Here is a 25,928-nt window from a genome sequence, read left to right as displayed (position 1 = left end):
GACAGAGTGAGGTTTAATAAAATTAGCTTGGAACTGCCTGGAACTTGTGCTGTGGAAATGTACGTTATCCTGTATTTATCATATGAGTTATTGAATACAAGCAATTCTACAGTTTTGACTCTACTGTTAATTCAGACTGTCACTATTATTTGATAATTGATCTTGTTCTCCTCATACACAAATCTATAGTGTTAAATGTTTTTCTTAGGAAATGATGAGGCAATAGATGCTATACAGTAAGAACATAAGGAGGAGGACTGTCAAATTACATTGGCTGACTTTTTACTTTTTAGAGAAATGTTTTTTTCTGATGTCAAACCATTAGAAAATCCAAAATTACTTTCCAGATATTACAGTAGGACATTAATACAGAAGAATGTCAACAGTAATTGTTTCAACACATCACATTAATGCTCTTTTTTTTTTTTTTTTTTTTACAAAATCTTGTGAAATTCAGAGCAAGGGTCAACAAAGCACACAACTGTTGGCCCCACAGCAGCAAATACTGCAGATTGGAACTCGCAGTGCAAAAACGAGTGCATAGGAATGCAGCGTGAGGGGTTAGGATAGGGTGGTAGTGCATACACATGGCATTAATCCAATAAAGACCGGTGGTTTAAAAGTAAAGACTTCAGTAAGCAGCTTGAAAGACCTTCATGCCTTCATTTTCATACACTAACCTGAAAATGTTAGGTGTGCCGCGTTGTACTTAATGTCAGCCTTCTCATAGCACTGCCTGACTAATTCTGTAAAATGAAAGACACACCTTCCCTTGTATCTGCTTTGGACATTTTCTTTGGCTGGTTTGGGGGCTTTTTGAATAGCATGGCTTTGGAATGAGTTCGATTGATGATACCAACCCTGTGAAATGGTTGATAAGCATGGTGCATGATGCCACCTCCTCATGCTGCCCTCTCCTGTCACTGCTCATAGCTCGGCCACGTCATGACAAACACATCCTTCCACCAGAAAGATGCTGGCTACTGTTGAGTGTTTTTTCTTTTGACTCCACATAAAAGTGTGAGCTTGTGAATAATTGAGACAAACAATGCTTTGCCATCCTGGTCTGTGAACAAAGAGGGCGATGGCCCATTTCCATTCTACCAGGTGGAACCATCATGCATAGAGGCCTGTTCATGAGGCTGTTTGGTAGTGGGGGACGTGAGGCTTTGCCTGAAGCAGCACCTGTTCCTTGTGCTCCTATTTTCCTTCACTCTCCATTTTTTGATGAGGTTTCTGGTAAACTATGCCACTGAGAGAGAATGTAATCTCAGAGTAATGAAAAAAGGAAAATGAACCAGAATGTGTCAGCTGAATTGAACTTGTTCATAGAGTATAATGGCTGAACATCTTAAACTAATCCATGCTTATGCTTCTATACTGCAAAGTGTTGAATGAACCTTTCTGTTGGAGTCGGGCACGGCATTGTTATCAGTCTCAATTTGCTTTAACAACCCTGCTATCAGCCAGAAAGACCAGCCGCCCGACCAACCATTGTGATGCTGTGACTTCTGCTAGAAAGCACAGCTGTTACTGTGGAACGAAGCCACACCCCCCGGAGTGTCATTGGCCCCTTTCTTGTGTTTCCAAGGCGACAAGACGGTGAAAATTGTACCGGTGAAACAACAGCCCCCCATTACTGTGGCGGATCTGATCGCTGGTGCCGAGTACCACCTGAGGGTTTACTCCCATGAGCTCAACAGCGTCAGCAGCAAATCTGTCAGCTTTAAGACCAAACCAGGTGAGACCACACCTGGCCAGGTGGAACCAGGGTTCCAGCCAGGTGGGCTACTCTGGGTGCACGTGTGTCACTAGTAGTATCTACAGTTGCTCAGTCAATGCTGGGTGAGTTATCATGGTTTGTTTTTTATACATTGCATGTTCTTCCAAAAGTAAACTGTTCAATCCCACTAAGACACACTCTACATGTGGATGAATCCAGTTTCAGCTCGGTTTGTTTTTTTAGAGTGGAACTTGCAAGCATTCCTGTAGTTTTATTCCCAACTGACACATTCTCCTCTGTGGAGCAAATAGGTTGTTGGAAATGAAGATACCTAAACTCTTCTTAGTGTGTCTGGACATGATATGTATAAACTATGTACAGTGCAGCTTAATATCTCTGTGATTGGGAGACAGCATATACTGTGGCTCATTACTGTATGAAAGAAATGATAAATGATGACGGACAACGTCGACTGATTCTGCTTCATTAACTGGGTATTTAGCTCCTGTATCTGACTGTAACACTAACTGAACCTGCCATGTGAAATTTTACAAAGTTTTTACATTAGACTAAGACAAACCTGGCTTTGTTATGTGAAAAAAAAATCTTCATCAGGATCAGATGGTCTCAGGAACAACCACACAATTCACAGTTCTCAATTAGCCAAAGGGTGCTTATACCCAGTGGCTTCTAATAAAGCAACAGAGTTGTTTGAGTCTGAAACCAAGTTAGCCTCAGCAGCAAACTGCAGCAGTCCTCTAAAGTCTTTTTACGCTTCTGTTTTTAAATTCAGACTTAACCGGCAACAGGCTTCAGTAGTCGGATCAGTAATCACTGGTCGTCGTTTAATGCCATATGGAGCTTCTTCAGTGTGTTTTCATCCACAGTTATATTCCGTACTGCATCTCTGACTTATGAATAGAAATGGTTATCATTTTTATCCGATACCATTAAATGATTACGTAGCTTAATTCAGTAATCACATAAGTAGCTGTAGAGTAAATATTTCCGATACTTACTTTGCTTTATAAATACTAGTTTACACAACATGCTATAGAGAAGTCAAATCTAATTTGTGTCTCGGTTTATTTTAACATACCGTAACTTTTTTTGTTGTGGTTGCTTTTTTCTTTATCTTTTTTTTTTTTTTTTTTTTTTACATTGCTTGCAGGCTAAAGCTGCTTGATGCTGTATTAGAGCTATCATAAGTATATGTTCCCTAGAAAATTAATAATACTTATGCCAACATAAAAGATGTAATTAGAATTAAAAGAGTTGAGGATTTCTTCCTGAAATCTCTGATTTGACTTGTAGCTATAAAGTAATGAAGTGCCTGCAAAAGCAAACAAAAAATGAATGCTAATATCAGAAAAACACCCATCATTAAAAATGGAAGTTTAATATACGGTGTGTGACGCTGAACAAGCACATTGATTTTCATTCTCACACATCCAACTCACTGCAGTAGACTTGGTTTAAATTACAGAGTTTTTGGCAACACTTTGCTGGTCAGTTAGTATGATGTTCTTCAACGTAATGTGGCTAAGGTTGTGTTGGTCTTCTTTTCTAAGTGTTTATTGATTATGACAGCTGGAATTCCCTGTCATGATTTTTTTTCTATCAATAATTTTCATCCCACATGACAATGTGTCAAAGGTCAAGTCACAAATGTTAATGTGCAAAAGAGTAAATGCCAGCGGCCTAGGCACAATACGGGGTACGATGTGTTAACAAGCAGCAACATGCAGCAAGTCCGATCATGTTTTTTCTTAGTTTGGTAAGTAATGATGGAGGATCAGAGGCAACAGCTGGTCATGGTAAATATACTGAATGATTTTATTGATAAAACATTTAGGAGCATATAACACAAAAAGTGTAGTTATCATATACCTAAAGCACTGGCCCTGGGCTGCCCAGATAGCTCAGCTGGCTGAGTGTGCGACCCATAAACAGGAGCTATAATTCCATAAACAAGAGCTATAATCCCATAAACAGGAACTATAGTCCCATAAACAGGAGCTATAATTCCATAAACAAGAGCTATAATCCCATAAACAGGAACTATAGTCCCATAAACAGGAGCTATAATTCCATAAACAAGAGCTATAATCCCATAAACAGGAACTATAGTCCCATAAACAGGAGCTATAATTCCATAAACAAGAGCTATAATCCCATAAACAGGAGCTATAGTCCCATAAACAGGAAATATAGTCCCATAAACAGGAGCTATAGTCCCATAAACGTTGGCTATAGTCCCATAAACAGGAACTATAGTCCCATAAACAGGGGCTATAATTCCATAAACAGGAACTATAGTCCCATAAACAGGAACTATAGTCCCATAAACAGGAGCTATAATTCCATAAACAAGAGCTATAATCCCATAAACAGGAGCTATAGTCCCATAAACAGGAAATATAGTCCCATAAACAGGAGCTATAGTCCCATAAACGTTGGCTATAGTCCCATAAACAGGAACTATAGTCCCATAAACAGGGGCTATAATTCCATAAACAGGAACTATAGTCCCATAAACAGGAACTATAGTCCCATAAACAAGAGCTATAGTCCCATAAACGTTGGCTATAGTCCCATAAACAGGGTCTATAGTTCCATAAACAGGAGCTATAGTCCCATAAACAGGAGCTATAGTCCCATAAACAGGGGCTATAATCCCATAAACAGGAACTATAGTCCCATAAACAGGGGCTATAATCCCATAAACAGGGGCTATAATCCCATAAACAGGAACTATAGTCCCATAAACAGGGGCTATAATCCCATAAACAGGGGCTATAATCTCATAAACAGCAACTATAATCCCATAAACAGGAGCTATAGTCCCATAAACAGGAGCTATAGTCCCATAAACAGGAAGTATAGTCCCATAAACAGGAGCTGTAGTCCCATAAACAGGGGCTATAGTCCCATAAACATGAACTATAGTTCCATAAACACGAGCTATAATCCCATGAACAACGCAGTGGTCATGGGTTCCAATCATGGCCCTTTACAGCAGATCTTTCCCCAATTCTTCTACCCATGTTTCCTGTCTCTCTCTCCACTGTCCTACATATAATAAAGAGCAAAAAAAATTACTTTAAAAAAGCAATGGCCCCTAATGTGGCCACGGCTACAGGAAGTAAAACCCCCAGCTATTGGGACTTCCCTGTTCCACACTAACTACACTGTTCTGCTTGGAAAGTGATTTATTTTTTAACACCAGATTTGTTTCAGCTGACGTATGAATTGGGCTAATGAGATGTTGGTTCGGTGGATATCCCTGGGATGAGGACAGATTATCTGGTGTGTTGGCTCTGACTCACGGTGTTCAAGAAATCACTCACAGCTTTTCCACTCTTCTCCTGTCCTTCCCTGTGTGTGTTGTCTGTCTGTCCTCAGCCTACATAGACCATGTAGACATCGCCACTCAGGGCTGGTTCATTGGCTTGATGTGTGCCATCGCCCTCATCATCCTGATCTTACTCATCGTGTGCTTCATCAAGAGGAGTCGTGGAGGCAAATACCCAGGTAAGGCTATGGAGACACTAGTTCCATAAAGGTTTTTCCATGGTAAACTGATGATTTAACCCAAAACCAACCATAAATACTTTTTTTCTGCTAATGACAAAGTTCAGTATGCCAAATGCCCCTAAGTACTTGAATTTTTGCATTGACAAATGATTAGCCACAGTAATCAGTAACAAAACATCCCGTTCTATTTACAGAATTATGAATATCGATTGCAAAGTGCCACAATGATGTGATTCAATTTTCTGCAACAACTTTTACTTTTAGCTCAGATTTAAACTTTTGTCATTGCCAATACAGCAACAAAATATGAAAATAAAAATCTTCGCAAATATTCAGTTTTGTACATTGTTTAAGCAACTGTCATAGAAAATAAAACTACAGGTCATCAGGCACTGACACAACAAGAAAAGCCCTCAGAGAGTAGTACTCCGCCAAGGCTGCTCAGTCGTTGTAGGATAAGTCCTGATAAGTCCTCAGCAGTGGATGTGTAGCAGGATCACAATCATGTGATCATCAGCAGGCAGCTGATGTAATGTTCACTTGTTGTCATGGTTACAGTGACGCTGTGCCGCTATCTGGCAATGATACAGAAATCTTTTAAGAAATCCGTGGATCCAGACTATAAGCTGCATCACTGCCAAAATCTGTTCACTTGGTCTTTGTGTCATTTCTGACCTTCCCTGAAAATTTCATCCAAACCCGTTTGTCTGTTTTTGAGTAAGACAGACAGACAGACAGACAGACAGACCAACGCCGATCGTCATCTAATTCTGCCATGTTCCTTGGCGGAGTAACAAATAGGGTATTTGAAAGATCAGAATCTAAAATGTGGGCGTTTGGTTGTTTTTCCAATGTTTCAATCAATTTATTTTTCACTCTCAAACTATAACATACATTTTTAAAATCCGACTTTTTTTGTTCAGTGAAAAATTAAAAGCAATAACATTTTTCCTGACCTAAAGTGTGTCATACTGTAATGATTTAGAAGAACAGAAATCAGAGTTGTGGTCATGTTTTACAGTTTCTATAATGTCTAGGTGGTGGTTTCGTGACTGGTTTGGCCATGTGTCTGGGTAGGTGCAGTCAAAGTTCAGAACTAACTGCCAGTGATGAACTAAGTCATCTAACGACTATAACAGAACAATGATGGACAAGAACAGACTAATGAGAGGAGTTTACACTCAGTACTGATGCACACTCTAAGCCTGTACCAACACTATACAACTTCAACTCAAACAGATTTGAATATCTATATTAAAATGCTGTGTTCCAAATGCATCCTACAGTATACCAGATAATACCAGAACTACTGAAGCAGCAAATCAGAAAACAGAAGTCATAAATTATTGAAATACATTTTTTTGTTTTCAAATGCCAGCAGTTGAATTGATGTCTTTGAGTAAACATCTTGTATAATGTCCATTATTTTGCTATCATGATAATCTGCAGCTACATCGTATATTTATTGTACAATTCTTTGGATGATAGAAAACTTATTTCAAAATAGTCTGTTTGATCCAGATTTGGGCAGAGATCTGGACTTTTTAAAGTCCTCCATTAGGGTATAAGTATGGAACTGGGACACAGTGTTAGCTTGGAGAACACTAAATCAACATGTGAGGACTCACTACAGGTTTCCATTTTCAAATTAACTCCAGAAACCCTTTAACCTGTGGATAGTTTTTGTCTGTCAAATCTAACAATAATAACAGTGGAGCTCACAGCAAGGTACTGAAAATGTCCCTACTGTCCTTGTGTTATCAGTGCGTGATAAAAAAGATCTCCCCTTGGACCCAGTGGACCAGAAAGACCAGGATGGATCCTTTGATTACCAGTAAGTAGAAACAAACAGCCTGCTGGCATGCCTACTGTACAGCCAACACTGAGTTAGAACACTGGAGCCACTTTCTGAAGGGGTCCTGGGAATAAGCAGCAGATGGAAACAGTATTTTAAATAACTTCAGCTTTCACTGGCTTTTCCAGAAGGCTCTGTAGATATATCTGAAGATCTGTTTCATGTGCTGACTCTCAGAGAATTGTTGGGTTTCTCTTGATAATACTGCAGAGTCTTGACCCTACAACACGAGGAGCTCTGAGGAGACTAGTGTTGTGTATTGAAGCTGTAGGAATAATGCTACTCTAAAAGGACCTCGGGAAGTGCTGCTTTGGACACATCTTTCAGTTATTACTACACAATGATGTTAATACCATGTATGACATATGTACAATGAATTAGACCTTTGCTGGTAACAACTGTGCTGTGTAATTGGCTGAACCGAAATGACAAAAAAGATAATAAAATTGTATAAATAGATCACAAAGACAGACACAAGAAAGATATAACCTTTTACAACCGAATGTCAAAACACAAAAAACACTCTTCTGCTATTTCTGTGGAGAGCAAGAAAACAAAACAATGTGAAGATAAGACTTTTTCTTTAACACTGGACTAATGTTTTCACATGAACGTCCATTAAATCTTTCATGTAACATTCTACTGAATCGGGACATCAGTTCTTAAACCTACTTGTTCAGGGAGCAAATACTGCAGTGGACTTTTTGAAAACATTTACTTACTTTAAGATGGAATTTGTCTTACGTGAAAATGCAGTGTGTAAATTCTAGAGCAGGATGTGTTGGTAAGTGATGTCTTTTCTGCTCCTTCCAGGTCCCCCTGATCACTGTGATCTCTTTCTTCTTTATGGAGAATGAGTCTGAATTCAGTCTGCAGCCTACTGTGACTAAACACATGCTGAATTTAACCTGCTTTTTAAATAGACATAACTTAATTGTATAAAAGTAACCTTTTCGCTTTTATTGCACACATTATAGCAAAAGAAAACACCTCTGACTTTCATTATTAACCTTGGAAATATAAATGGCTGCATATTAATAGCAAAGACTATCATTAAGGAAAACATAAATACAGTACTTAAAATTATATAGCTCTGCTTTTGTGTAAAACTGCAGTGTTTGACACAGCAGGACCTCTGACGACATTAACATTCGATGGGTAATTTTAACAGAGGTGGGAGCAGCATTTATTATCACCCCAGTGTGCCGTTGTGCTTAACACTGTGATTTATCTATCGCTTTGTTTATTAATCAACATTGAGTCTAACATCAACCCCTCTCTTACAGTCAAGGTCACTGCTGTTCTCTGGTTCTAGCCCTGACTCCATCTAACCCGTCAGCTCCACTCAGCTGTGTGTGTGTTTGAGTGAGGATTTACGTGCACATATCATGTGGAGCTTGTCCTCTTTCCTTTCTCTTTCTCTGCACCCCCTCCTCCTCACTGTCTCCAATGTTTCCTCACATCTCGTCCCTCTCTCTCCCCCACGCTGAAATGGGTCATCTGTCCCTGACAGGAATGAAAACGAGAACAGGTACCTTGGTTTCGGCACGGCATCTCTCATAGCCTGCGCATGTCGGGGGCAGCAATGTTTCCTCTGAGGTGGGGAGGGTAGAATGGGGCTGGATAAGGTGAAGTTTGTTTGAGGGGAACAAACCAGACAGTCAGCCTGCATCGTTGGCTCTTTGGTTAGTCTGCAAAGAGTGAACACTTTTCATTCATGATGTCAGCAACGTCAGTCCAGCTTAATGCACTATTAGAGCTATGACATCGTAGAAGATAGCTAAACACCATAACGGCTGTATTAGGAAATGGAAATGGACAAGACAAGCTGTGGTTCCTTAAGGTTGTTCAACTCTCGACCCAAATACCAACTGTAACCAAATACTATCCAGGCCAGCAGTGACTGTATGATCAGTGAGGCTGATAAAAAAGAGTTTTGTGTTTTTAGTTTGGGTGTGAAACTGAGTTATTTATTAGTACTCGATTACTTGACAATTATAGGTCAAAACACCCCAACAACTGCGCCTTTATTTTGATGTCTATTACAAACGCGAAGCTTTAGGAGTGAATCTTACACTGTTCTGAAGCTATAATGTTGACAATGTCTGCAGACAGACAGACAGACAGACAGAAACGTGAACACCACTCTCTGAGTGGTGTTCACGCAGGAACTATCAGAGTGCTAAATACTCTGATAGTTCCTGCCACAGTTGATGTCTCCAACACCACATTTCACCATAATCACACACTCACACTGATATGTATATATATATATATATATATATATATATATATATATATATATATATATATATATATATATATATATATATATATATGGTCCTGATAACAGCTTCATTCTTGCTGTCGTTGTTTTTAAGGACTTTTCAACAGTCTCTTTAGTTGTTGAGTTCCAGATAGTTTCTAGCTGTTCCCAGAGACTTGCTTTGGATGAAACTTTTGTGCAATCTATTTTTGAATTCAATCCCAGATCTGTTCAATAGGATTCAAGTCTGGACATTTGGACATTGACTTGGCCAATCCACCAATTCCAGGACTCCAGATTCTTTTTTCTTGGTCCAGTAGTTTCTTCACAGCTCTGAAGTCTGCTTGGGGTCATTGTCTTCTTGGTTTATGAAGCCATGACCATCAGGTTCAGTCCAGAAGGGATTCCATGATGCACCAAGATGTTGTGGAAGACTTTCTTGTTCATGATACCATCCATTTGAACTAATTTTTCCATGCCATTTCCACAAATGGAACCACATACTTTAATGGAATCTCCACTGCGTTTCACTGTGGATGTAATGCATCTAGCATCAAACCATTCTCCAGCTTTTCTGTGGACATAAACATGATGATGCTGAAAGAAGAGTTCAGACTTGGACTCATCAATCCAGAGTACCTTCTTCCAGTCATCTGCAGTCCAGTGTTTGTGCTCTCTGAAGCCTCAATAATGTCTTCTTAGCAGCTGTTCTTCCCTTTAAGTCTTGTTCCTTCAGTCTTCTGCTGATGGTTATTCTGGAGACTTTCTCAGATTCTGATCTAGAAGCATTAATCTCTGACTGAAGATCAGCAGAGGTCTTCCTTCTGTCTCTAGGGCTTCAAATCCTGAGGCACCTGACATCTGTTTCAGTTAGCTTTCATTTTCAGCCTCTTCCTGGGTGCATTTTGTACTACTCTCTGCAATCCAGTCCATGACATACTGACCACACTGTGAGAACATTTTATGTCTCAAAGACCATCCAGCATCATGAACGACTTTGATTTGGACTCTGTCTTTCTCGGTGAGTTCTCTACGCTTCATCATTTTGAACAGGAATGAAGAATTTCAAACTGAATTCACGTTTTTACACCCAAATTTGAACCAGCCACAGGAAGTCAGAAATGAATGAAGAATAACATACAACCATTAAAACACATTTTTCTGTTTAGGAATGCAAGCAGATAGCTGTATTTTGGCATCTCAATCAAAAAATAAAAATATGCTATACTATTTGTTTCTGCTTTTTTGTAAAACAGTAAATTTGAAAACTCACAGATTGCAACAACAATTAATTTTTAGCATTAAAGATATTTTGATTAAAGAGCTTGGACATACTGGAAGATAAACCATTACAGAAACCTAAAAAAGTATTTGGTAGTCAGTAATTCTGTTAATTTAGGACAGCAGTGGCAAAACCTTGCGAATCTTGTGTAGCAATGGCTTCACAAAGTCCTTGTCTGTGAGTCTCTGTATCTTTCCAGCTGGAGGAGAATGGTGGTTGCCTAATAAATTTGTTGAGCACTGTATATCAATTTACACATTTGGTTATCCATTAGTGTTGGAGGTGCATAGAATGAGCACATTGGCATTCAAACCTCAATGGAAACACACAGACCATGGCCCCCTGAGACAGTAAAAAGTTTCATTTCGTCTTTTATTATGTGGTCTGAAGCTACCTTTTATGGAGCTCAATATTGGAGCCACAATTCCACAACTGCATTTATCCTAATGTGATATGGCAGTGTTGCATTTACCCTGAGTTGCATATGAATAAATCAGCACCCAAAGCTCTCACACTTCTTCTTGTAAATAGAAGAGCAAAGACGCATCCATCCCCATGACCACATCAGGTTCTTTACAGATCAGCTCCTCAACAGTACAAGGACAATTAGTGATCCCAGACACCAGAGAGGACAGAGTGGGAGGCACACTTTCATACCAGCCAAGGCACTAACATGTTTTTACCCTTCAAGAGGTTAATTGCATTGTTTTTCTATCGCTGGATGACATTTAAAAAACATCCGCCACCAGGTGCACAGGGTGAGAGATGGCAAGGGAAATCAATTTGGGTTGTAGGTAGGGCAGGGGGCCAGGGTAATCTATGTTTGGCACAATTTCACACCCTTAAGGAAATGACTTAGGCAACAATCAACTGGAGAATGTTTGGAGGACAAAAAACAGAACAAACACTTTGAATGAACTGTCCCAACAAGTAATGACCTTGGAATCTTGGAGAAAGAGAATGCTTCATTACAAAATAAAAACATGTGAACTGTTCCATGATAGACTTTCTCTGTGTATAGTCTGTCCTGTTTTCTTCTTGTTTTACATTCGTTCTTCTTTCAGATGACAGCACATCATTTACTATATAAGAAAGAACAGTTTACTAGTCAGCCCACATAAAAATACTACATGTGGTGAAGTTGTCAAAGATTAAATTAATTTCCTTGCCACCTGGGCCTTTAATTTCAAAGTTGGTCAAGTTAATTGTTGCGTCATGAATGTGGCAACGATGCTTACGAAAATCGTAAAATGCAAACTCAGACAATCATATAGGTTATGAACATGCCTCCCATACTTGCTGGGTACATTGTAGTTGCGGACACACTTTTGCTGTGAAAAGAAGGATCTACTGCCAGAACATTATGACCATGTATTCCAATGACAAAACCAGCACTGACCCATGAAGGCATGAACTCCAAAAGCCTACTGAAGATGACCTGTGGTATGAGATACCAAAACAAGATCCTGTCAGTCCTGTAAGTTGAGGTTGGAGCACACTTACTCAAGCTCAACTTCAAACACTGTGACACTTGTTTAGCATTTGTTGCTCCTCAAATCACTGTCCCTTGTTTTTCACTACTGCTGACCAAGAAAAGCCCATAAACTTTTGTGATTTGGCTCCTGTGAAAGACACTCTTTACACACCCTAACCCTGACATCCAACACAGTGGCTTTGAGAGCTGCCTGTTCACCAGCTAGTGTGTCCCAGAGCTTGTACTGTTCTGAGACAACCAGAGTACTGATGTTGGTGAGTGGCCAGAATGTTTGGCTTATTGGTGAGATCAGTTTCCCATCTGTTTTACTCCCACATAAAATGGCTTGGATAAACTCTGTGAACTGTTGGTTGGTTTACAACCCAACCCTGCTGTGGGACAAGAACTTCAGTCCTGAACATGAAAATCCTGAGATGTGGAAATCATCCAGCGTGTAGTAATTAAGATCCTGGGCTGTTACAACCTGTCTGATTGTCTTAGTGTTGCAGTTTCTTTGCTCCCATTTCTCAGCAGCTTGATGTTCTTAGACATGACAGAAACAATAGCCAAACCTACAAAAACAGGACCCAAGTTATTACACAATCTTTAGTTTGCCCACAGAATGAACATTTATTTTATTAAAAAGTCAAACTCCTGCTTTGTTTTGTGTCATTAGGATTGTGTTTTGATTGCATATAGTCTTACCAAAGAAATGTCAGTGTTGTGCCTGATCTTGTACAATGACATATTTAGATTTGCCTTTCAGTATCTGTTTGGTTTGAATGTCTGGTTATCCATCTGTCTCATGACTGTCTTTCTGTTTTACCCACCCCACCTTATGTCTGTGTCCTTTGTCTCTGTATGGATTTCTTTTCTTCATTGGCCTAAAGATCTCTTGAAAGGTATGAAGGATGATGAGTCTCCTGTAACACCATCTGAGGCCTCTTAATCCTGCTTTTGGAAAAGCAAATGTTCTGTTGTTTACTGCAGTGCATTTTAATCATGTTTTGTTTTGCTTTGTTAGCTCACTACACCAGCACAATGGATTTGAAATGAAAATAATTATGAGACTTAATTGCTGTAATTTCAGAGCAGCAAGTGTTTCCATAAACCGTCTCAAGGAGTTTACTGCAATGTAAAGTTACATTTTACTATGCTATTGCTAGACACAACATTTCAGCAAATGCCTCAAAAAACAGATGCAAATATGACACCGCCCTCTAATGGCTGGAATAGTTATGACAGGAGTAAAGGAGGAAATCAGGTGACATGGTTATACTACGTGTGACATATCTCCTGCTGCATGTACTATGGGTGATATCAGAGTGCATGGCCCCAGAAAACGTATGGTCAATGTGAAAAGACTTGTAGGCGTCAACAAGAATCAAACACATCAACTCTTTTTTACAGATCTAGTGAATTTACCAACAGGACAGTTGATTAATTTTCTTTTGTATACTCAACCATTCATCCATTCCTTAAGGGGGTTTGTGGAATGGTTGGATGTGAATAAATGACTGAGGACACCACTGCAATTTATTGGTGCTGGAAGACTCTGTTGAAGTCAGTTTTGTCAAAAAGAAAAAAAAGAATAAATACAAAACAAAACAAAACAACAGGAGAAAAAAAACCTTACTATTAAATGTTATGTCTGTCTTCCTTCCCCCCAAACTTCATTTTCATTCACCTCTATTAGAATGAGGTGGAGGCAACACCCCAAGTAAAAGGGTAAATAGTATGCCTTTGTCAAGGTGAACTAACCTTCAACATCCAACCAGAGCATATAGATTTTTTACAGACCAAACAGTAATATTCTTAACAATATTCTTATGTTACTGCTAAACACCAGACAGACGTTCAAATTAAGAAGAGGCTGGCAGAGCAGGAACAGTAGCAGGGACCACATCAAAAAGTCACTGAGAACAATGACTGCAACATACTGAGAATATTAATGTGATTACTCTTAGTCCCTGAAATCAGGAGGCTGCATATTTAAAGGGCTACGGTTGATATAATCAGCAAAGATTCGTTTCCTGCTCCTCATAGTTGCAGTTTAATTTCCCATCCACTAAGCTGGAGCTAACACTCCTGTCCCTGTCCTCACACCTGGTCTCTGAGGCAGAATTAAGGAGCATTAATCCCCTTTCTGGTACGTTCTTACATGTAACATCCTTTCACCTTGTTGGAAATCAGTCTCTGCTCTGAAAGGCTACTCTTTTCTTCTCTCTCTGTATCTTGATGTTCTCTGAAAGTTTTTTTTAATGAATGCAGAAACAAACAGTGGATTATGGGCTTGAGCTGAATTTACCGTGGTCCTAGTGTGTTCTTGGTTATTCACATGTGTGTGTATGATGTGTGTGAGGTTCCTAAACTGGTTCAGCATGGAGCATGATGATTCTGGGAAGCTAAAGTGTAGGTTCTGTCCTGTTAATCTGAAGACGTGATGTTTGATCATCTTGAAATGCAACACAGACATGAGCAGAGAATCCCACAGAACTTTTGCATCCTTCAAACGCATTTCCTGCTGTGTTGCTACTGGCTTGATCTGAGATAAGAAAGCTAATGCTAGTCCAGAGCTCTTTGTCCCTGTGCATGAAGTTCTCTTCCCCTTAAAATCATTTAGTCCACTTTTGCCATTCTCTGAACTGAGATCAAGCAACTCCACAAATGCTTTTCTATGTTCAGGTCTCATGTCAGAATATGGCCTCGGTTTAGCATGTCTGTGCAGATATCTGAACTTTATAGGACAGTATTCATCTCTTTTCATCACCCCTGTCTTCTATAAAATACTGTTTGCTAGTTAGTTTTTTCAAATAGATTTTAGAGGAAATGTAACTCTGCTTGGACTCATCATCTTTAAAGCACTTTGTGGCACATTTCATTTATATGAAAAGTGCTATATAAATAAAGTCTGATTGATTGATTGATTGATTGATTGATTGATTGATTGATTGATTGCTTATTTTTGCTGACATCATATTTTCCAGCACAGAAAGTGACATTGTAACATGTCATGGATGCTTTCATTCATATTCTGCATATTTTGGGACCAGTGAGGACACGAAAGAGACAAAAAGAAAGTAGATATCCCGAAAGTTTGGTTCAGAAGAAGTCTTTTAATTGTAGTGGAACAAATCCAGGCAGTGTTACATTTCTCAAAAAATCTTACTTCTCCATGAAAGTATTTCTTGGGAGATGGGGCAGCTTTTTAAAACTTAGAGGTGAATACTGTGGTCTGCAGATCTTCTTACTGTAGATCTATGAGCATCTTTGGTATTAAAGTTTGACTTGATAAGTTGAATGAATGTACTGCTGAGAGTCCACTCAACTCAATAAATTATGTTTCTAAAAAACATTGTCAGCATGTTGACAGATTTCCTAACAGATTTTCTCTGAACATATTAATGATGGAAACATGCTGTCTTCAGTTCATGTTAAACTAGGTCACGGTTGTTTCTTTACATTTTATTGAACACTGCTGACAGTGAATTAGTATCACACTAACTGGTTCTAGATTTGAGTCTCTGTACTTACTCTGGTAATTAAGTGACTCCAATCCCTGTAAATTCAGTCTGTCAAGTGAAGAATTAATTGTTCAAACTAGGAAAAAGACAATTGAAAGCAAAGCTTGACTAAACAGTTGATGAAACTCTACATTTTAAGTTTTCTTCACTCATTTTCTCAAGTTGAGTTGACTCAGATTTCAAACCTCATGAAATGACTAAAATCCTTTTTGAGTTCACTTTTCAAGGCAGCAGGGGAACCAGCTTCAGATGGTCTTGGTGGTAAAGATGTTTGAGCTGCAGTTGGGCTCAGGGAGAAGTGCAGATGATAAAAAATGTGTCACCTTAAGATTCCCACCTGGTTCAACATAATCCATTAGCACCGACTTGTCACTAACAGTACAGGCGGTGTATGAAGGAGCCACTTCATGTCCAGTTTGATGAGGAGAAATGAAATGAAATTAGTAGTTGTTTTAGAAACATGGGAATATTGTTTAAGTGTAGAACCAAAATATTCCAACCTAATTTTCACAGATTAAAATATTGAAAGAAAAAAAATAGAAGAACAAAAATTCTGCTGTAATAAGTTCAGAGTGACCTAAATATCCAGTCACTACCAAGAGTAGCTAGTGTCATTTCTTTACCTGTAATCCCCTTAACGTGTAATTCTCCCCCTTTAACCTGTGCTGATGACCGGGTCCTGATCTACTGACAGTCTAACAAGGCTCTGCTCCATTTTACCCTTTAACCTCTGTCTTTATTTACCCTTGCAGCAGCGATGAGGACAACAAGCCTCTGCAGGGCAGCCAGACTTCACTGGACGGCAACGTAAAGGAAAGCGATGACAGCCTGGTAGACTATGGCGAAGGCGGCGACGGCCAGTTTAATGAGGATGGCTCTTTTATTGGCCAGTACACAGTGAAGAAGGACAAGGACGAGACGGAGGGCAACGAGAGCTCCGAGGCCACCTCGCCCGTCAACGCCATCTACTCACTGGCATAGCGGCACAGACGTGCACAGAGGAACTCAGCAGCACCCTGTGGTCTAAGGGCGTTCTGACCACACACACACACACACCTGCACACACACACACACACCTGCACACACACCTACACACACACACACGCACACATGCACACCTACACACACACGCACACCTACACACACACACACACACACACACACCTGCACACACACCTACACACACGCACACCTACACACACACACACACATGCATGCACACACGCGCACACCCACACACCTGCACACACACGCACACCCACACACGCACACCTACACACACACACACACACACACACACACACACACACACACACACACACACACACACACACACACACATGCATGCACACACGCACACACACACACACACCTGCACACACACACACCCACACACACCTACACACACACGCACACCCACACACACCTACACACACACACGCATGCACACACGCACACACACGCACACCTACACACACCATTATATGGATATATGAAACACAACATACAGTGGAAACAACCTGGCAGGGCCTCTCTGGGACTGTTCGTTCTCCTCTGCAGATGAAGTGGAGGAACACAGGAGTGGAATTCGACCACAAGCCTTTAATTTATGTTTCCAGCTCTAAGAATATGGCCCATTGAAGGTGATGTTTGGACAAAGTGGACAGTGCTCATTTTCTTCTGTGCTCTGCCTGCCCTTTACCCACACAGACTTGAAGTGTGCCTTCAGGGCAGCTTTCAGCGTTTGGAGGCATCAACAAGCGTTTAGAGATTTTTTCTTTTTGGTTCATTTCTGCTCCAAACATTTCCCATGCCCGTGCTGTCCTTCTCGACACATCCCTCATGCTTCTGTGTGACATCCCAGTAGAACAAACACAGAAGTATTAAACACACTCACTGGCCCCATCCTGGAACATATCAGCTTTTTACCATCAGTGTCAACAGGATGCCGGCAGATGTGTTTATCATATTGATATTTACACACTGAAAGATTTGAGTTTTTCCACTGCTGGTAGATTAGTCATTTAATCTTAATGAATGCTGTATACAGTCCTGGCACACATTTTAGTGCCCTGCAAACTATGCACTATCACCTCCTCCATATGCCATGGGTTTAATGTGGTTAGTAAAAGTACACATTTTGGGTTTCTTTTTTAGCACTCGTCGCCTAAATCACATGCTTTTATTCACTTTGCCTTGAACTATGTGCTAGACATGTATTTCTTACCTCTACTCAAACTTCATAGTGCAGATGTTCAAAGTGGGCTTCATGAGAAAAATAATTTCCTGCACAAGCAGCGAGTTCCGTTACATTATGCTGTTAATGAGTCCCACGACTTAAAAGATTCAACGAAAATATTATTTTGGAGCATGGTAGCAAATTTAGAGCAAGATGAATTGAAAGGCAACAGAAAGGAAAGTTAGTTTTGCTTGAGAAACGCCAGTAGACCACAACCCAGTGAATTCCCTAGTTAGCATGCAGGCTAATGCTGCATTCATGTCAAATGGGAACGCTACAAATGCTGTAGCTACAAGGCTTTCATAATTCTGTTAACTCTGATTTTTCATTTGTCACACGTTAAAGCGTAAACTGGTACTTTTGAAAGTATGTTTTACGCTAAACCCAAAGTTGCAACGTCAATCTAACATGGTGATCACACAGTGGCTTATTATGACTGAAGGAAGATATTCTTGTACAACTTAGCTACCTGTACCAGAATTCTGTAAGTCTGGGGTCCCCTTTAGTTTTGAGCTCCTGTAAGCTGAGATGTTTAATGTTGTCAGGTTGGAAACTAATCTAGATGTTCTCTCCCGTGGGACATGAATGCAGCAGAAGAGATGCTGATCCTGAAGGTGTGTTCTGACTAAACTTTGCTTCGAGTTATTCACATGAATATGATCACTGGATTGTTCTACAGTTGTTAACTACTAACATATGGCCCAAGTTCCAGTTGGTATGATCATTTTCCTTGGATTAGACTCACATGTTTGTCCCAGTGAAACATGAAGTCAGTTCATTTGTGTTTAGTCTGAACCCACCTGAACAGACGGATCTACACCTTATTACTTCCTTCTAATTTTTATAAACTCCATTTGTTGATCATTACACATGAGAAAAGAAGTTGGTAAACTACTTCAATTAAAAGATAAGATTTACAGCATGAACGTATATACACTGAATTTACAGCCACCTTTGGAAATGAAATGTATCAGCTTCATTTTTAGTTTTTGCAGAGGAGAGAAAAAATGAAAAGGATGTGCACTCAGTATTTCACTTGTCATTCTGGTAGCAGACTGACAGTCGATGATTTGTTTTGTTCCTTTATTTTCGACTGAATGTTGCTGAGTGCTCATTGGCTTCCTGGCATCGTTTCAGCACTCATACTGTAGTTCTAGTACCTGCTACTCAACAGCACTATTAACCCTCCAACGCTAAATCAAATAGATCTTAACTACGGTTAGGTCCACATTGTATTTCAAAAATTTATTTTATATTTCTATTTATTACATGATGTGGATAGTATTAATATATTAGTGCTTCATTTGATAATTGTTCTATAAACATTTTGACCACCTTATTTTGTTGTTATGTACCAGAAATAGCCAAACTAAAGACGTTTCCAGAATCTGTTCTTGTTCATCATGGGAGGCTCCAAACTCAACAGTATGTTAAAGATATTTGTGTAGCAGCTGGCTTTTCTGCTGTCAACAAAACAACACAAATGATATCCATGTCTACATCCATGAACAGGAGCCTGTTTCTCTGTGCTGCTCTTCTCGCATTCATGTTGTATTACTGTGACTGTGTTGTTTTTCAGATTTATGTAACATAATCCTTCCACCATACAGAAAATTAATATTATTGCTTATTACTTATTTGGCATATATTCTGTACATGTTGGTCCTGAAAGAAAATTTCTCATCTTTGTAAATACTTAAAACTTGTTCCCACCCTCCCAAAAGATGCTTTATCGGAAAAGACGAAACAAAGAGTCACAAATCTGTATCCACCAAGCAAATACAGCGGTGCATCTTTAGTCTGTCATGCACCTTTGTAATGTAGCTTTGACTAACATTTGCACTCTGAAATAATAACAAGAATCATTCTTCTCTATGTTGCCCTTTGCGTTTGCGTTGTAATATATGGTACTGGCTGTGGCAAGGCTCAGCCAGTCGTTTGATGATGGTTTGGATTCTATATTGTGACAAAGGAATATGTTAGATTCTCTATGATGTAAATAAGAAGTGCTCCTGCAGTATCCTGTCTGTAGCACTAGTCACACACAAACTGCTAATAGGCCTAGAAACAAAGTCCCCTCCTTTACGCTGTTTCTGTCTTCTTTCTGAGACTGCAGACCCTCTCTCCCACAATGCCTTTCATGCCAGTTCCTAACATGGCTGCCCTTACCCACTTACTGAAAGCTGAACCTTTCTCTACGTCCTGCTGCCCTTTCTTTGTGCCATTATGATCCGTAATACTACATTCAGGTGCTCTTTGGCAACTTGTAAAACGCACATTTCAGACATAACCACTGGCAGGTTATTGCAAAACTGTAGTTCCATGTCATTAGTAGTCCGTTAGATGGGTCTCTGCTCTGTCCTCACACACCAACATGTCGTTGTCATCTGAACGGACCAACTGGATTGGTGCCTAAGAGTAAGTCTGCTCTGAGTCTACCTTGTGGTTGATGTTAATTATTCATTTTGTCTGTACCATGTGTATCCCAGATTTTGCTACATGGATACATATTGTACCTGAAACCTGCAGTATCACCTCCTGAACAGGACCCACATTTACTTCCACCCAGAACAGTTTGACAGCTGGTAAACTAAAGCAGAACATAGTGTTTGGCAATGACTGCACCACATCAGTGGAAGAGGGCTGGAAGGCCTTCGTACCAGTGGCTAACATGGGATGGATTATAGCTGACAGGTTAAAATATACAGACCAATATTCCTACAGTATCTTATCTGTGACATTTCCAGATATCATTACTTCCATCCTGCAGTGGGTTTGCAGTGGCCAGCTGTATCTGATACAATTACAAGTTGACAAGGATCACCTTAATGCACATTCACACATCTGGTGCACACTCAATGCAGAAATATGTGCAAAGAAAGGCTTCCTTCTTTGCTCATTGTGAGGAGACTTTGAATAAGGACAAACCTTGTGGATCCATGATAAAAAAGTTGTTGTAAGGAACTGAAATGAGTTGATCTCTAAAATGAAACATAGCGTCAGTAAGAGCCTGCTACTTTTCACCGCCTCCAACACAAACAGGTGTCTGATTTGGTGAAAACACCTCTTAGTCCCTTATATCCTCCTAAAACATAGTCTCCTTGTCATTCTGCAGAAGCTCAAAGCAATATCCTCTGAATTTTAATCAGCTGGGTGGTTTCTGTAGTCACCCAGCTCTTCTAACCATGGTGTGACCACAGCAGAGACACGCTGGCGAGCAGGAGACTGAAAAAGAATCAAACAGGAAAGAGAGATCAAACATTAGGCTGGGATGGAGGTCTGAACTTTCACCAGGACTTGTTGGAAGTTTTTCTTTTCAAGATTTGATCTGAAAATGTGCGCCCGCTCTACTCACATGGCCTTCCTCTTTGCTCCGAGCTACATAACAAAGAAGAGAGAAATGCGCATATTTGCTTTTTGAATCGCCCTTTTGTTTGAGGGGTGCACAGAGCTGATTGTCTCTTTTTACTGTCCATGTCAGCTCACCTTTCATTTGGGAAAAAAGTAAATATCAACGTGCAGTTTTACAGTTTTGTGTTTTCTGTCATTTCAAAATGCTGCAGTCAACTATTTTACTGGTGCACATTTGCAACTAGATTTTTTTAATGACTGATCACATTCTGTTTTTTATGAATTGTCATATTAGCATCATCTTGTTTTTACTGTGTATCAGAGCAGCTTGTCAGAGTCTTGCTTCAACACGCAAAATAACAGCTTTTGTAAGGTACATCTATTCAACAGAAAATGGCATCAATATATTCACCATGTATGCGTGTATGATGAGATGTTGCAACTTCTGCTAGTGACGCCTTCTTTATAGTAAAGCTATCTCCTTTTCTCTACCTGCTGACTGCTGGTCTCTCAATTCACCTCGAAGCTTCATTGTGTCTTCTCTGACCCAGTGTGTAGTAACTGGGTGTAGATTTAGTGGAGATCTCTCAGCTCATGCTAGCAGTTACTTTTCAGCTATAATAACATCTGTGAACAACTAACTATGATTCCATCTCAGAAGAATTTATTACATACACTACCAGGCAAAAGTTTGGACACAGATTGTCATTTAATGTTTTTTCTTTATTTTTTACTACTTTCTACTTTGTAGATGCATGCTGAAGGCATCAAAACTATGAATGAACACATCCAATTATGTAGTAAACAAAATATTGTGAAATAAGTCAAACATGTTTTATATTTTAGATTCTTTGGTTTGATTACTGCTTTGAACATTCTTGGCATTCTCTGGATGAGCTTCATGAGGTAGAACCTGATATGGTTTTCACTTCACAGCTGTGCCTTGATAATTTGGTTCATTTGTGGAATTTCTTGCCTTCTTAATGTGTTTGGGACCATCAGTTGTGTTGTGCAGAAGTCAGGTTGGTCCACAGTTGACAGCCCTATTTGACAACTGCTAGAATCCATATTATGGAAGAACCAATCAGCTAAGAGAAACGACAGTCCATCATTACTTTAAGACCTGAAGGTCAGTCAGTCCGGAAAACTGCAAAAACTTTGAATGTTTCCCGAAATGCAGTCAAAAAAACCATCCAGCACTACGACCAAACTGGCTCCATGAGGACCTCCCCAGGAAAGGAAGACGAAGAGTCTCCTCTGCTGCTGAGGAGAAGTTCATCTGAGTCTCCAGCCTCAGAAATCACAAGTTAACAGCTACTCAGATTAGAGTCCAGATAAATGCCACCCAGAGTTCTAGTAGCAGACACATCTGTACATCACCTGTTCAGAGGAGACTGAACCAATCAGGCCTTTATGGTCCAATAGCTGCTAAGAAACCACTACTAAGGAAAAGCAACAAGCAGCAGAGATTAGTTTGGGCCCAGAAACACCAGGACATTAGACCAGTGGAAGTCTGGGCTTTGTCTGATGGGTCCATATTTTGGTTCCACCTGCCGTGGAGACCAGAAAAGGTGATGGATGGTCTCTACATCCATGGTTCCCACCATGAAGCATGGAGGAGGAGGTGTGATGGTGTGGGGGTGCTTTGCTGGTGACACTGTTGGAGATTTATTCCAAACTGAAGGAACCCTGAACCAGCATGGCTACCACAGCATCCTGCAGCGACATGACATCCCATCCGGTTTGGTTTAGTTGGACCATCATTTATTCTCCAACAAGGCAATGACCCCAAACACACCTCCAGGCTGTGGAACTTGGACCCCCTGATGTGCTCCTGGATCAAGAACTTCTTGACTAACCAACCACAGGTTGTGAAGGTGGGTCAGCTCTACTCATCCACCCTGTCACTCAGCACTGGTTCCACCCAGGGCTGTGGTGCTGAGCCCCCTCCTGTAGCCCTCTACACGTATGACTGTACTCCCATCCACCCTCCAACACCGTCACTAGCCCCCTCCTGTAGCCCACTACACGTATGACTGTACTCCCATCCACCCTCCAACATCATCATTAAGTTTGCCGATGACACCACTGTGGTTGTCCTCATCACGGGGGGTGATGAAACGTCGTACAGGGAGGAAATACAGGAGCTGGCAGGGTGGCGTTTCAGGAACAACCTGGAGCTGAACACCAAGAAGACGAAAGAGATGGTCATTGATTTCAGGAGGCATAAGAATCCGTGTATGGTTCGCTCATTCGTTTTTCCGTTTCAAAATAAAATCTAAAAAAAACAATAAACCACGATGTTTTTTTGCGTTTCCGTTTTTAAAACCTAAATGTACAAATGTATTATTTAACTAATGAAAAAAACACAGTGTTGTTTTTTTTGCTCTAGCCTTTTAAACCCGAAACACAAAATACAGCTGTTGTTTTATCTTGTAGCAACACCGGAAGTCACCGAGGAAGCACAGTTTAGAGCTGGTCTGGACCATGAACACATCAAGAATGGCTGTCCTCAAACCCTTTTCCTATTTCATTCTCTTTAAGAGTGGAAAACCCACGCAGAAATCATGGAGCTCCACATTGTTCTATAATGAGAGTCAGGAGGTTCTGCTGGAGAACAGTTTATGAACATCAATCATGTGTTGATGCTGATTTGGAGATAGCTGGAATTTGTTCTGTTAACCAGATATGTTATTTTCAGTGCCATACGTTATTAACTGTAGAATGTTACGTTTCACTTCTGAGTGTTTTACTGTCAGATCTGACATGTGGACGACAGTTTATGCCGGGATTCTGGTCATCTACTGGTGCTGATGTTCGAGTTTAACTGGTGATCAGGTTAACTGGTGATAGTGTCCGTCTCCAGATGTTTCGTCCTCAGATTCGTCCCAACCAGACCTGGCTGTGTGTGAAATAAAGATACTAGATAAAGAAGACCTTGCCGAAAAACGTCGGCATCACTACTTAATAAAGTCTATATCCAAGTAAATATCATCTACAGACAGTAAAAAGAAATGTGCTGGCGAAATTTAATAAAAACCCCATATTTTAATGAACGATGAGAGGAAACGATGAAATCCAGAGATAAAAATAGAGACCAGAGTCTGACTCATCATGCCACCAATCAGTCCGATAAACATCTTCACAAGGATGTAAAACGGATTACAAAAATGTAACACAAACTACCTGCATAGTTTAATCACTCAGACTGTACAGTACTGGAAGTATTCTAGTCTTCCTCTGCCACGTCTCTAAAAGTCTCTTTTTGCCATTTCTAAACCAGCCAGAGTTTTCGGAAAGACACAACTCACAAATATATTGTTTGTTTTGCCCAGATCGGATCCCTTTACTTCATTTTTATTTAATATCATCAGCGGTTAACGTGCTCTGAAATGACGGTTAGGACGGAGGACTGAACGTGTTTTATTGTTTTCTGAGTGACTAGTTTTAACACCATGGTCTCAGTTTGTTCTGATGTATTTTATCAGATCCAGCTGATGTTCTGCTGCGTGTTCTGATGTATTTTAACAGATCCAGCTGATGTTCTGCTGCGTGTTGTTCTGATGTATTTTATCAGATCCAGCTGATGTTCTGCTGCGTGTTGTTCTGATGTATTTTATCAGATCCAGCTGATGTTCTGCTGCGTGTTGTTCTGATGTATTTTATCAGATCCAGCTAATGTTCTACTGCGTGTTGTTCTGATGTATTTTAACAGATCCAGCTGATGTTCTGCTGCGTGTTGTTCTGATGTATTTTATCAGATCCAGCTGATGTTCTGCTGCATGTTGTTCTGATATATTTTATCAGATCCAGCTGATGTTCTGCTGCGTGTTGTTCTGATGTATTTTATCAGATCCAGCTGGTGTTCTGCTGCGTGTTGTTCTGATGTATTTTAACAGATCCAGCTAATGTTCTACTGCGTGTTGTTCTGATATATTTTATCAGATCCAGCTAATGTTCTGCTGCATGTTCTGATGTATTTTATCAGATCCAGCTGGTGTTCTGCTGCGTGTTGTTCTGATGTATTTTATCAGATCCAGCTGATGTTCTGCTGCGTGTTGTTCTGATGTATTTCATCAGATCCAGCTGATGTTCTGCTGCGTGTTGTTCTGATGTATTTCATCAGATCCAGATAATGTTCTGCTGCGTGTTGTTCTGATGTATTTTAACAGATCCAGCTAATGTTCTACTGCGTGTTGTTCTGATGTATTTTATCAGATCCAGCTGATGTTCTGCTGCATGTTGTTCTGATGTATTTTATCAGATCCAGCTGATGTTCTGTTGCGTGTTCTGATGTATTTTATCAGATCCAGCTGATGTTCTGCTGCGTGTTGTTCTGATGGGAGGCTGCTGAGGGTCTGAGTGTTTCTGAGAACAAACCCGAGTTAAACCTGAAGTTCTGCTCTGGATCTGTTCCACTGAACTCAGACTAACACACAGAAGCGGATGAGCTTCTATGTTGTGGGTTTTCTTGGTGAGACATTAATTAGTTTTGTGGCTTGTTATTAACCAGGCAGCCTGTGTTAAGTTGTGATTATCCCCAGTTGACATGGATGTGTTTCCTGAACAATCACCAGGTGTTAAACACCTGACAGGATGACAAAGATCTATGTGGATGAATCGGGATGTTTATCAGACTGATCAATGGCATGATGAGTCAGACTGTGGTCTCTAATT

At 40.1% G+C, this 25,928-nt stretch overlaps 1 protein-coding gene across 32 annotated transcripts in view; it reads left to right on the top strand.

The window, feature by feature from the left end:
* Positions 1-21,742, top strand: part of nfasca (neurofascin homolog (chicken) a) — a 152,394-nt gene extending 130,652 nt beyond the window's left edge. For 14 of the 32 annotated variants that reach the window (XM_055010804.1, XM_055010802.1, XM_055010801.1 and 11 more), the window contains 6 exons: positions 1,592-1,741; positions 5,129-5,257; positions 6,298-6,333; positions 7,025-7,094; positions 8,605-8,646; positions 16,414-21,742. In XM_055010804.1, coding sequence (XP_054866779.1) covers positions 1,592-1,741; positions 5,129-5,257; positions 6,298-6,333; positions 7,025-7,094; positions 8,605-8,646; positions 16,414-16,642 — 656 coding nt within the window. In that variant the 3' untranslated portion in view covers positions 16,643-21,742. Of the gene's footprint in view, positions 1-1,591; positions 1,742-5,128; positions 5,258-6,297; positions 6,334-7,024; positions 7,095-7,928; positions 8,647-13,027; positions 13,040-16,413 lie in introns of those variants that run through there. The other 18 variants (XM_055010818.1, XM_055010825.1, XM_055010826.1 and 15 more) reach the window with 11 other exon arrangements.
* The last annotated feature ends 4,186 nt before the right edge of the window (positions 21,743-25,928 follow it).

Source organism: Amphiprion ocellaris, chromosome 5, assembly GCF_022539595.1.
Source record: "Amphiprion ocellaris isolate individual 3 ecotype Okinawa chromosome 5, ASM2253959v1, whole genome shotgun sequence".
Classification (NCBI taxonomy): Eukaryota; Metazoa; Chordata; class Actinopteri; family Pomacentridae; genus Amphiprion; species Amphiprion ocellaris.
The sequence above is the reverse complement of the archived record's forward strand: the minus strand, read 5'-3'. Positions and strand labels throughout refer to the sequence as shown.